Genomic DNA, 11,158 nt, shown 5'->3' with positions numbered 1-11,158 from the left:
TAAAAAACACTTTTTAAAGGAGTATTTACCAGAAATGTTATTTACCAGAATGTATTTAGGAGAAAAATGTAAATGTGCAGTATTTCTGAAAAAAATAAAATATATACTTTTTTTTTTTTTTTTTTACCGGTAAAGCATCTTGCCTACTATCGAATTAAAAAATGTGTTGTTAAATTACGTAATCCTCCTAATCCAGTGACCGTGGCTGTATTTTCTGTATTCTGCAGGGAAGACCGGAACAATTTCACCTGGACTTTCAAAGCATTTAATACTACAAATCCAGAAGCCGTTTCTCAGACAATTCTTAGTGTCGATGAGCCAGTTTTCAAGGAGAAGCTGGACAGAGATAACACGAATATACCAAATTATTTCAGGATGTCTCCTATCAGCTTTTATGATATGAAAACATCTAAAACATACGGCCATAAAATTATGACCTGTCCGAAATCAAATTAAAAAAATTGAAATGAAATGAAGGAAATGAAAACATTTGACACCTGGACAAAAGTGATGTGAACCGTGTGAGACAAACTGAAATGTGTGACGTCGTGAAGCTGATATTTTAGATTGTATAGTTATACGTGCTGCTGGTCAATATTATTTATGATTGTGTTCATGTTGTAAAGACAAACAAATGTGTGTTTGTAGGCTAATAATTGTATAACCGTAGTAGCTTTTATTTCACTGTTCGGCTTGAAAACGGTTGCCTATTGATAAGATAACAACATGGAAGATACTTTATTACATTTTGAGTGGTTTACATATTTTTACTGACCTATATCTTAAAATGAGTTACTTAATATACACACGATTTATCAAACTATTCATCAAGCTGTCCTTCAGGATTCAGTCATTTCTCTTTGCGGAGAGATATTAGTTTGACTCATGCCTTTCCTCCTCACTTTAAACATTACCACTCAACTCTAAGAATAGGCATATAATATAGGTTAATGTCACCATCTGAAAACGTGCAAACACTTTACAGTCCATTAGGCACACCAGTAAATAAACATGTTTCTGCGATCCAAAGTAAAAGACTTCGAGGAAACGGAATAATGCAAACGATTTTTGGTCGGTTCAGAAGGAGAAAAAGGTTTCAAAGCGATCTGAGAGGATTTAGATGTGTGGGGTTACATTTCACGTCCAAGTGTGACTTCCTTGTGTTTGAAATTGGAAGAGCATTTGGAAATAAATACATCTTCAGAGAATATCGTCATCGACTGACAGCTCTCAGGTGATGGTTGATATGAATTACAAATCAAAATTATGTTAATACAAATACAAATCTATTAACAAATATGAATTTGAATGTTGATTAAAATGATAGAAATATGTTGTTGTGTACAGTGTAAATTGTGTATTTTTTACAGCTGTGGAAGCACAAGTCCCGCTTAAAATGATCATATGAGTTTGGATCGAAAAGCAAACCTAAACAGAGCAAGAGTGTCACGCTGATGATTGATAATAATGCGAGGACAAAGCAAAGGTCTCGTTGCCCTTGTGCTGAAGTTTAATTATGTTATTTAACTTATACATGTATTTACGAGGCATTACACTTTTTTCCTTCGACCATTCAAAAGAACAAGCTCAGTGCTTACACATTTTGACAAAACGCAGTAAAATTAAAAAGGGGTGGAAAAAAACTATGCTTGTTTAAATTGTTATGAGAACAACATCTGAATGTGTTCCTCCTTATCAGAAGCAATATATTTCATTTAGAAATTAATAAAAGCTTTTAAAAACTAAATGCCTATTGGGCTTGCTTTATTTAGTATAGCTAGCAGATAACAAACAGGCTACAGTAGCACATAACAATTGCAGTAACTTATAACAAAACAAATAGCTACAATAAAGCATGTCGTAACAAGTGAAATAATTTCTCAAATGTAATGTTGTACCTTTAATTTAGATGTGCTAATGCATTAAGGAGATGGCTGCAACTGAAACTGCAACTGAAATTCGACTAAATAATAAGCAGGACCGTGTTTCCAAAAAGCTTTATTTAGTATAGCTAGCAGATAACAAACAGGCTACAGTAGCACATAACAATTGCAGTAACTTATAACAAAACAAATAGCTACAATAAAGCATGTCGTAACAAGTGAAATACTTTCTCAAATGTAATGTTGTACCTTTAATTTAGATGTGCTAATGCATTAAGGAGATGGCTGCAACTGAATTTCGACTAAATAATAAGCAGGACCGTGTTTCCAAAAAGCAGGTCTTAGGCTTTAAGTATAGGTCGTACTAAAGAAACGATCCTACGAATCATGTTAGAATTACGGATTGTAAAAAAAAAAAAAAAAAATGCATCGTAACGTAAGCAGTGGTTGAAAATCGTTTTAGATTCAGTTCCCAGACAGTCTCATGCAGTCACCTGCAGGACAACCGCGAAATCACACCTAAAGCTAAATCCGGTTTTAATGCTTACAATGTGGTATACTATTAAGTTGCTTTATCAATTTATTTCTATTTTATTATTTATTTTGGGTAGTCAGGTAAAAACTGTACAGAATAAATGCATAACAATAATTGAATAAATGCATAATAATAAGTAAATTAGCTGCAATATAAATTAACGATACAAATTGCACAAAAAAAAAACAGACTTCACTGATTTGTATTCAGTTCGTATTCGTGTACATAATATATACAACTGTATAAACAGTTTTCATAGCCCTATTTACACTTATTCACATTCTACTGTACAGTCCGTATATTCTATTGCCCTACACCAACCCTTCATGGGCGTATTTGTTTTTATACTGTCCAAATCGTATTTTCTAACCGTATTTCCTACCCCTCACAGAAAACTTTCTGCATTTTTACATTCTCAAAAAATAAATAAAAATAAATAACTCATTCTGTATGATTTATAAGCTTGTTTCCCCATGAGGACCTCGATTTAGGTCCCCACGGTGACAGGAGTCTCCATGTGTATTCCGGTTTAAGTCCCCACCGGGATAGGGTAACATGTACACACTCACACAAATAGATGAATGTTGGTAATCAAACAATTCCTGACAGCCTTTGACTTCCATAGTACTGAAAAAAAAATATTATAGAAGTCAATGGGGACCAGAAACTGTTTGGATACCGACATTCTTCAAAATATCGTCTTTTGTGTTCAGCAGGAGAAAGAAACTCACAGGTTTAGAAAACCGAATTTTCATTTTGGGGTGAACTATCCCTTTAAAAAGCTTCTGCTACATTTTTCCAAATCTGTTCTGATGAAACAAATGGTTGGTCTTTAGACTTTATTGTCCCTTTAGGGAAATTCTTCTTCACAGCATCATTCCATTCCACATACAGTGTCACCATGACACAACGACGTGTCATAAGTATTACACATCTAGATGTCAAAAACTACATTAGTAAAGTCCGCCCTATATCAATGTCCGTATCCTGGCCTATTCAGCGAGGCCTTTTATTCAAGGCCTCTATGACAGCAGGAATCAAGCTTTTCCTGAAGCGAGCCCTTCTGCACCTTGGTACCCTATGTCTGTGTCCTGAAGGCAGTAAGGTGAGGTACCAATTTAATGGGTGCGTAATGTCCTGCTCAATTGAGGTCGCCATACATATGATGGCCCTATTATTTAAGTCTGTCAAATTTGATGTGGGAAGACCAATTATTTTAGAAGCTATGGTGGTTATACGAATGAGTTTGGCCTTATTCTTGACAGATAGCATACCAAAAAAACAGGTAGAGCAATATAAAATAATAGATCGAATCATGCTCTGATACCTCATGTCTGAGGGTGTGGACTAGTCTTTTAAAGCAGTCTTGTTTTTCCAGGAAGCATAGAGGCACATCACACACACTGTATGTTCTTCTGAAAGCACATCTGGATTGTGCGATGGCTTTGGTTTGTGTCATGCATGATAAAAGTGTCCTTCTGTACTGTGAGAAGCAGAAGTAGCAAGAGGATGCATTCCAGTCAGCAAGCTCCAAAACTTACAGCTTCCTAGTATTCCCTGTTTTTTTTCCTTATTGTTTTGTGTAGCCAACTGCAGGTGAAGTCAAGTCGAGTTTATTTGTACAGCGCTTTTCACGATACAAATCATTGCAAAGCAACTTTACAGCAAATTAAGTTTCTACAATATTTAGTGGTAGCTTATCAGTGGTGACTGTCAGTTAATTGTACATATGGCAGAAATGTACGGATTACAATAGTCCAGTCTAGAGGTCATGAATGGATGAACTAGCTTTTCTGCATCAGAAACAGGTAACATGTTTTGTAACTTGGCAATGTTTCTAAGATGGAAGAATGCTGTTTTTGTAACATGGGAAATATGATTTTCAAAAGACAAGTTGCTATCTAATATAACACCCAGATTTTTGACTGTAGAGGATGTAACGGTACACCCGTCTAGTTGCAAATTGTAATCCAAGAGATTCTGTGAAGCATGAATGCATTCACTGCTGCATAATCTGCAAAGTGATAAAGAAAGCGAGAGCACCTTCTGAAAAAGAAGTGCACTTAATTGTTTTGAATGTGTACTCAGTGTACTTTCAGATAAAGTGCACGTTGTTATCACATCAAAGTAAATCATTATGTCGTAATCATGTTTTATTGTGCTTTAAGTACACTTGTTTTTAAATGTTGACTAAAGCATGTGTAAAATACTTGGTTATATTTTTTTCTGTAGTGTTACTTGATTTAATGTATTTTACTAATTTGCAACTTCATTATTACAAAAGTTTAATAACAAATATATTTAGAGTTGACCCCTCATTTCAAGTTGTAACAGAAATGACATTAAAGTATTATTTAGTACGCTGAAATATTAGTACACAACATATTTCAAAGAGAAGTCATTATGAATTTATGTACTGAACTCCTACTTAATTGGGTCAAAAAGCACTCTTTAGTTCCACTAACTGCCTTTAATATAAAAGTAAACTATAATACATTTTCATTTAATTGCAAACAACATGCAGTTAAGGGTCTGAAAACATTACATTTCGTTCTTTTAAAGCAGGGGTGTCAAACTCAATTCCTGGAGGGCCGGAGCCCTGCAGAGTTTAGATTCAACCCTAATTAAACACCTGATCCAACTTATCAAGTCCTTCAAGCTTATTTGAAAACTATGGTATGTGTGTTGGAGCAGGGTTGGAACAAAACTCTGCAGGGCTCCGGCGCTCCAGGGATTGAGTTTGACACCCCTGTTTTAAAGCATAATAAGTAGTCTTTTTAAAGGCATGCAAAAATGTTCGTCTTTTTCACAAGGGGGCAGTACTACTATTTAGATTTGCAAAGCACTGAATACCCAATGAGGCCATCAGATACATCCAACTCATACATCCTCCATGTTTCTGTGTAAAAACAACAAGGCGTATTTCAAAATCATATATTCAATTGTAAAAAAAAATAATAATAACAGCATAAAATATGAACACATTTTCCTCCAACACCACTGAATTTGAAACCGTAACAAGAATCGGAACAGTAATTTCTGTCTATTGTCCATCCAATCATTTGCTGAAAATAAGGAGGAGCACATCAGCACTTCTCTTGTGTTCCTCCATTCAACAAAGAGAGGTTGGTTGTCCCTGATTTGTCTCATGCTTCCACAGAATGCATTTGTGGGCAGAGGGTGGTTTGTGGAAATCTTTGAACGGTCATACAGTTCCAACATGAGGTCCCTAAATGGTATTGGGCCTGACTCCAAGACCTTATCATCCATCCACCAATGCCAGTGCTACAGGGGATTTGTTTTCATACTATATAAGATATCCAGTGGGCCTGAACAAACAGCTTGCACTTGTAATATAGTGTTGAAATGTAATGATGTCCTGCCCTGGCCTCCTCGTGGTCTCCTGGTGCTCAGCAGCAGGGCATTTGAATTCTGCATTATAGTCTGACGCAAATAGGATGCAAACAACAGAGGTCTGCAGGTGCTCAAACCATTGTTGTAATATAGTTTCACAGTTCATATAATTTCACCAAATGTTGCAACATTGCATTAACTTGACCTTTTATTTTCTCAAAAGAAATAAAAGACAATCAAACTACTGTAAACAGCATTTGTCAGTACAATTGTAGTATAATTCTTATACACATGCAGTTTTTATAAGTTCACATAAATTGAGAGATATTTGTATTTTTAGACATGTTATACCACACAACTATTGACGTCATCTTAAAAGAAAGGTGACCAAGTAAATGCTTCAATCTGCAGACAAGAGGTCGTGAACTAAGCCAAACTTGACCAATGCAAGCATTTGTAGATAAAAAGTATATAATTTACATTACAACCCTTATTTATCAGCTGGGGTCGTATGGATTACTTTTAAACCGTCTAAATATGGATTTTGGACTGTCGAAAATAGTCTTTGGTGAGCATGTTTTCCTCTAAAACCTTAATTTCTCTTCGCCCGAGGAAAGAAAGTCATGCACATCTTGGATGTCCTGGGTGTACTATTCCTTTCCAGCTCTTAAACATGGTCAGCAATTAAGTTTATTATTGTAAGTGATGTCCAATAGCAGAAGAATCTTGTATTTGTTTTGACATGATCTTTAAATTAAGCTTCTTGAAGAATGATTGTAATTTGCAGAGCCTACATTTCTTCCTTTTGCGATTCTTTCCTCTCTTGTAATAAATTCCATCCCAGTTTTCCTCCTCTTCGTCTTCGCTCACCCAAGGTCGCCATGCACCGCCATTCAAACTGGGGTTAGCGCGGGTATCATCTGGCGGGTAGCGAACAGGTATTGCAGTGCGATTGTATAACGCTAGCCGTGCTAGCAGTTCCTTGACGACGTCAGGCCTGTGCGCTGCAAGGTCATGCCGTTCACAAGGGTCGCCTGTAACATTGAAGAGCCAAACTGATTTTCTTTTTTTTTCAATCTGTCGCTCCAGGTGCCACCAGCTGCTAGGGAAGTTTGTAAGGACCTGGGGCGGCACCCAGTCCCCATGGCCAGGGTCGCCCGTCAAAAGCTTCCAGTCGCCCACTCTGATGGCCGCTTGCACGGTGGTGTCCCACAATCCATAGCCGTCCTTCAACGAGCCCCAACTGCGCCGATGAAGAGGGTCGATATTGTGAAGAATTTCCATTCGTGGGGATTCCTTTCCTTCACTAATGGTAGGCCAAACATCAAACCCGTCTAATCCCTGATGCTGCGACACATTGCCCCCAGCAAGTCCAACTAGGGTTGGATACCAGTCAGTAATGTGTATAAGGGCTCTGCTGACCCTTCTTCGATGGCGTATCAAGGGGCTGTGCACGAAACCCACTCCTCTAATGCCACCTTCCCAATATGTCCCCTTGCACCCTCGTAGGGGCCAGTTACTGCCCCCTGTTAATGGCTGAGCTCCATTGTCGGTGGAGAAGATGACGACACTATTACGGTAGAAGCCATACTTTCGCAGTGCGTAAGTTATGTTCCGGACTGCCTCGTCAACGATAGAAACCATGGCTGCGTATTTCCGGCGGGGAACGTTGCCCATGCGGCGGTACGGATAGATGTATTCTTTAGGTGGCTTTAGAGGTGTATGCACCGCCTGAAGGGAAAGGAAGATAAAAAGAGGCTGACTGGTTGAGTCGTGTGTTGCTAAGATTTTGCGCACTCTCTGGGTGTAGAGGTGAGTTGAGTACTTCCCCCCTTTCCCCCATGCCACTGACTCACCTTCGTGGAGGTCAAAGCCACACAACGACTTGCCGTCGCATGAGCCGTATGTATAATAGTCTACGCTGCCGGTCAATGAACCGAAGTAGGTGTGAAATCCACGACGTGTGGGCAAACAATCTTTACGATAGAAGCCCAAATGCCACTTCCCCACCATGTGAGTGGAGTAACCAGCTTCCTGTAAGCGTTGCGGGAGTGTGACCACATCCAGAGGGAGGCAGCTGGGTTGACGTGGTCTGATGATGGAGTGCTGGAGGCCAGTGTGTATTTGATATCTAAAGAAATCATAAATCAATTCCCAATGCTTAGACACAGAGGAAAAAACAAGAATTGAAACAATAAGGTCTTGTTTACGCCTGTTATGAACTCAAAATGGACCCTATTTACTAAGTCTTAGGGGCCATTCACACAGAACGCGTCTTTGCACCTAAAAACGAGAGATGCAGCGCTCAGGAATAGTTTTAAAAAAGCACAGCGCAGAATTCCTCCTTCGCCATGTTGCTGTCAAATAAAACAGTTGCCATGCAACTTGTTACTGTGAACAAAAGGTTGCAACGCTTGCCCTGCCTTCGGGGCCTTCTGATTGGTCCACTGTTGTGGAACTGACACTGATGAACGGCACTGTGTGTAAAAGTTTAAATTCTTTAAACTTGACACGGCGTCTTAAAAACATGGCGCTGCAAAAGATTCAAGACGCAAGCGCAACAGTCATACACATACATCTAGTGTGTGTTTACATAGAAAAACAATGTATAATACGCATTGGAATGGAAAAACGTGTTCTGTGTGAACGGCCCCTTATGGTGCACAATTGATCAGTGAATATTATTGTGTCTACATACTCGTTATCAAATACAATGCGTTACATTAACATCCATTTTTGACCTATTCCCCTTTATTTGTCACAATCCGGATAGAAATCAATCCCCGATGTCTTGGAAAACAGCAAAGGACTAAATCTTTTCCAGGAACATGCAGCTTTATAAAAGGACAACTGTCAAATCAGAACAAAGCACAAACATACATACACAAGACTTCATGGAACATCGGACATGTGACACAAATCTGAAGCTCAGTTAATAAAGGTGATTCACTAAAGCAATAAGCACTTGAAACGTAGTGTTTGCACTGAGGTTAAAATTTGGGTCCAACAGTGTTGACATTTTTTGCTTTTGTGAGGTTGCATGTTTATAGCAATCTTGTTTTCAGTCTCAACCAAGTTAGTGGTCTTTGTCTTTGCTTTCTCTCTGAAAAGTTTGCATTTTTCTTAAAAATGCCTTAAATGAAGAGTTCATCCAAAAATATGAGTCCTCTATCCATAATATTGGTTTCTCCAGTGAAAAAGTCATCTGGTCTGAATCAGGAGAGAACTATGTACAGATCAAGCAAGCCAAAACAGCTATGTGGATTTTGATGTGAGAGGACAACAAGGACTTTTTCCACTAGAAGATGTGTTATTATAGATTATGGACTCATATTTTAGCCTGAAGCAATAGTTTAAAGTTAAAACACCCTAATAGATTAGTTTCTTACAAATTAGGCAGCTTTTGGCTTCACAAGATGTTAACTGATGGACTGGAGTGGTGTGGATTACTTGTGGATTATGAAATCAGCTGTTTGGACTCAATTCTGACGGCACCCATTCACTGCAGAGGATCCATTGCTGAGCAAGTGATGGAATGCTACATTTCTTGTTCTCGTTGTTCCCATGAAGAAACAAACTCATCTACATCTTGGATGGCCTGAGGGTGAGTAAACTTTAAGCAAATTAAAATTTTTGGGTGCGCTATACTGACCGCTTGTTTTATATAGGGTCATGAGTCAACTGACCTATATCTTCCAGATCAAATATGTCAAATATACAGTAAAAAAAAAAAATAAACATAAACTAACATTTCCAGAACTCCCTGTGTGACAGCTCAGATTTGATATTAAAAACTTTTTTCTAAATAGTTTTTGCTATCAGTTATGTTTATTGGTGTTTTCTGTTACATCTCATGCTGTTTAATTCATGTTTATATTGCATTGTTGTGGTGTCATGATTGCATTTGTGCGTATACACACCATCTATATATCAGTATTTAGCTCAACTTGTGGAAAAGCTACTTGTGACGAACTTTTGACATTCTGCATATCGTGTGAACAAGGCAATGAGGTGAATGACCTGCCTGTGATGAGCTGGCTGCGGGACGGGGTGCACAGCGGCTGGACATAGTAGTTCTCCAGGCGCACTCCCTCTGAAGCCAGCTTATCCAGCGTCGGGCTGCGGATGTCTCTGCTGTGATATCCGATGTCATTGAAACCCTGGTCATCTGTCAGTATGAAGATGATATGTGGAGGTCGTTTGGGTCTGAAAGCCGCAGCTTGTTCAACCCGAAAGCGCTCGGCGTCTTCTCTGCTCGACCTCGCGTCACTGCAAGACGCAGAAGTTCGTGGACTGAGGATGAGGAGTCCGAAGAGCACGAATAATGCCATCCACTTCAAAAGCAGTTGCAACTCTATGAGCGTGCTCATCAGCTTCGGGGAGGAGGCGAGACGAAGCTTTAGACTAATAATCTTCGCCTTCTTGCTGTCAGCGCGACGTGGCGGTCGGGAGCTGCTGCTGCTGCTGCTGGGTGGATTCCACCTTGCGTCGCCAAAAACCAGTCGACCTACTGACCAACAAACCACGTGTCACCTAAGGAACGGCAAATAGGACATATTGTGCAATTTATCCTCAAAAATGCGTTACAATCGGCGTTTTTTTGTTAATCTAGCCAATAATCTATTTCGTACCACAATAGGCTACACTGACAAAAACAAGAAAACAAGTAGAGTGTTCTATGATATTAGAACCATGCAGCCCCTCCTTTCTTTTTCTTCACAGTCCAACCCCATCATGACGAAGGCGGTAAGAACTGAATAGTCGATTGTCTATCTCTTAAAGCCTCTTGAGGTTTGAAACAATGTTCAGACTGTGATTTCATCGTTGGGCATATTTATGGCTGCATATATCAGTCATTTAAAGGAACAGTTCACCCAAAAATGAGAATTCTGCTATCCTTTACTCACTCTCAAATTGTTCCAAACCTGTATGAGTTTCTTTCTTCTGTCGAGCACAAAAGAATATATCGACAATTACAAAGAACGTTCGTATCTGAACAGTTGACGGTAGCCATTAACTTCCTTTTTTTTCATACTATGGAAGTCTATTGGTTACTGTAGGCCTAATTGCACATTTAAATACTGAGAATGATTAATTAACATATTACTATTAGGCTAATTACATGCAATTATGCATAAGTTACTGTTATTACTGTGTAACTACATGTAATATGCAACAAGGACACTAAAATCAAGTGTTACCAAAGAACTGGTGTAGGGGTTGTAACAGCTGAGTAATGTACAATTACCTATTCCGTGCACATACTTTTGCATTAAAACAGATTGTTAGTCATTGTCATGTTTTATTATTATTGTTACACGTCTCGTTGTTTTATAACATATATCAGTGGATCCCAACCTTTTGTCCTTGAAACCTCACATACAGT

General features: G+C 38.6%; 1 protein-coding gene across 1 annotated transcript; it reads right to left on the bottom strand.

The window, feature by feature from the left end:
* Positions 1-5,216: 5,216 nt before the first annotated feature.
* arsib (arylsulfatase family, member Ib) lies at positions 5,217-10,510 on the bottom strand. The gene is made up of 2 exons (XM_016522037.1): positions 9,793-10,510; positions 5,217-7,903 (listed from the first exon to the last, which is right to left on the bottom strand). Exons 1-2 carry the CDS (start codon positions 10,140-10,142, stop codon positions 6,466-6,468), a joined length of 1,788 nt encoding a protein of 595 aa, XP_016377523.1. The 5' UTR covers positions 10,143-10,510; the 3' UTR covers positions 5,217-6,465.
* Positions 10,511-11,158: the final 648 nt, after the last annotated feature.

This window comes from Sinocyclocheilus rhinocerous, unplaced genomic scaffold, assembly GCF_001515625.1.
Source record: "Sinocyclocheilus rhinocerous isolate Xijiao unplaced genomic scaffold, SAMN03320098_v1.1 scaffold1967, whole genome shotgun sequence".
NCBI lineage: Eukaryota > Metazoa > Chordata > Actinopteri > Cypriniformes > Cyprinidae > Sinocyclocheilus > Sinocyclocheilus rhinocerous.
This window is presented reverse-complemented; position numbering and strand designations above follow the sequence as displayed.

Excerpts from the sequence above, each read along its gene's own strand:
- arsib (XM_016522037.1), bottom strand. The coding sequence starts at position 10,142 with ATGAGCACGCTCATAGAGTTGCAACTGCTTTTGAAGTGGATGGCATTA. Across the intron at positions 7,904-9,792 it reads AGCCAGCTCATCACAGGCAG|ATATCAAATACACACTGGCC; the intron begins GTCATTCACCTC and ends TGATTTCTTTAG.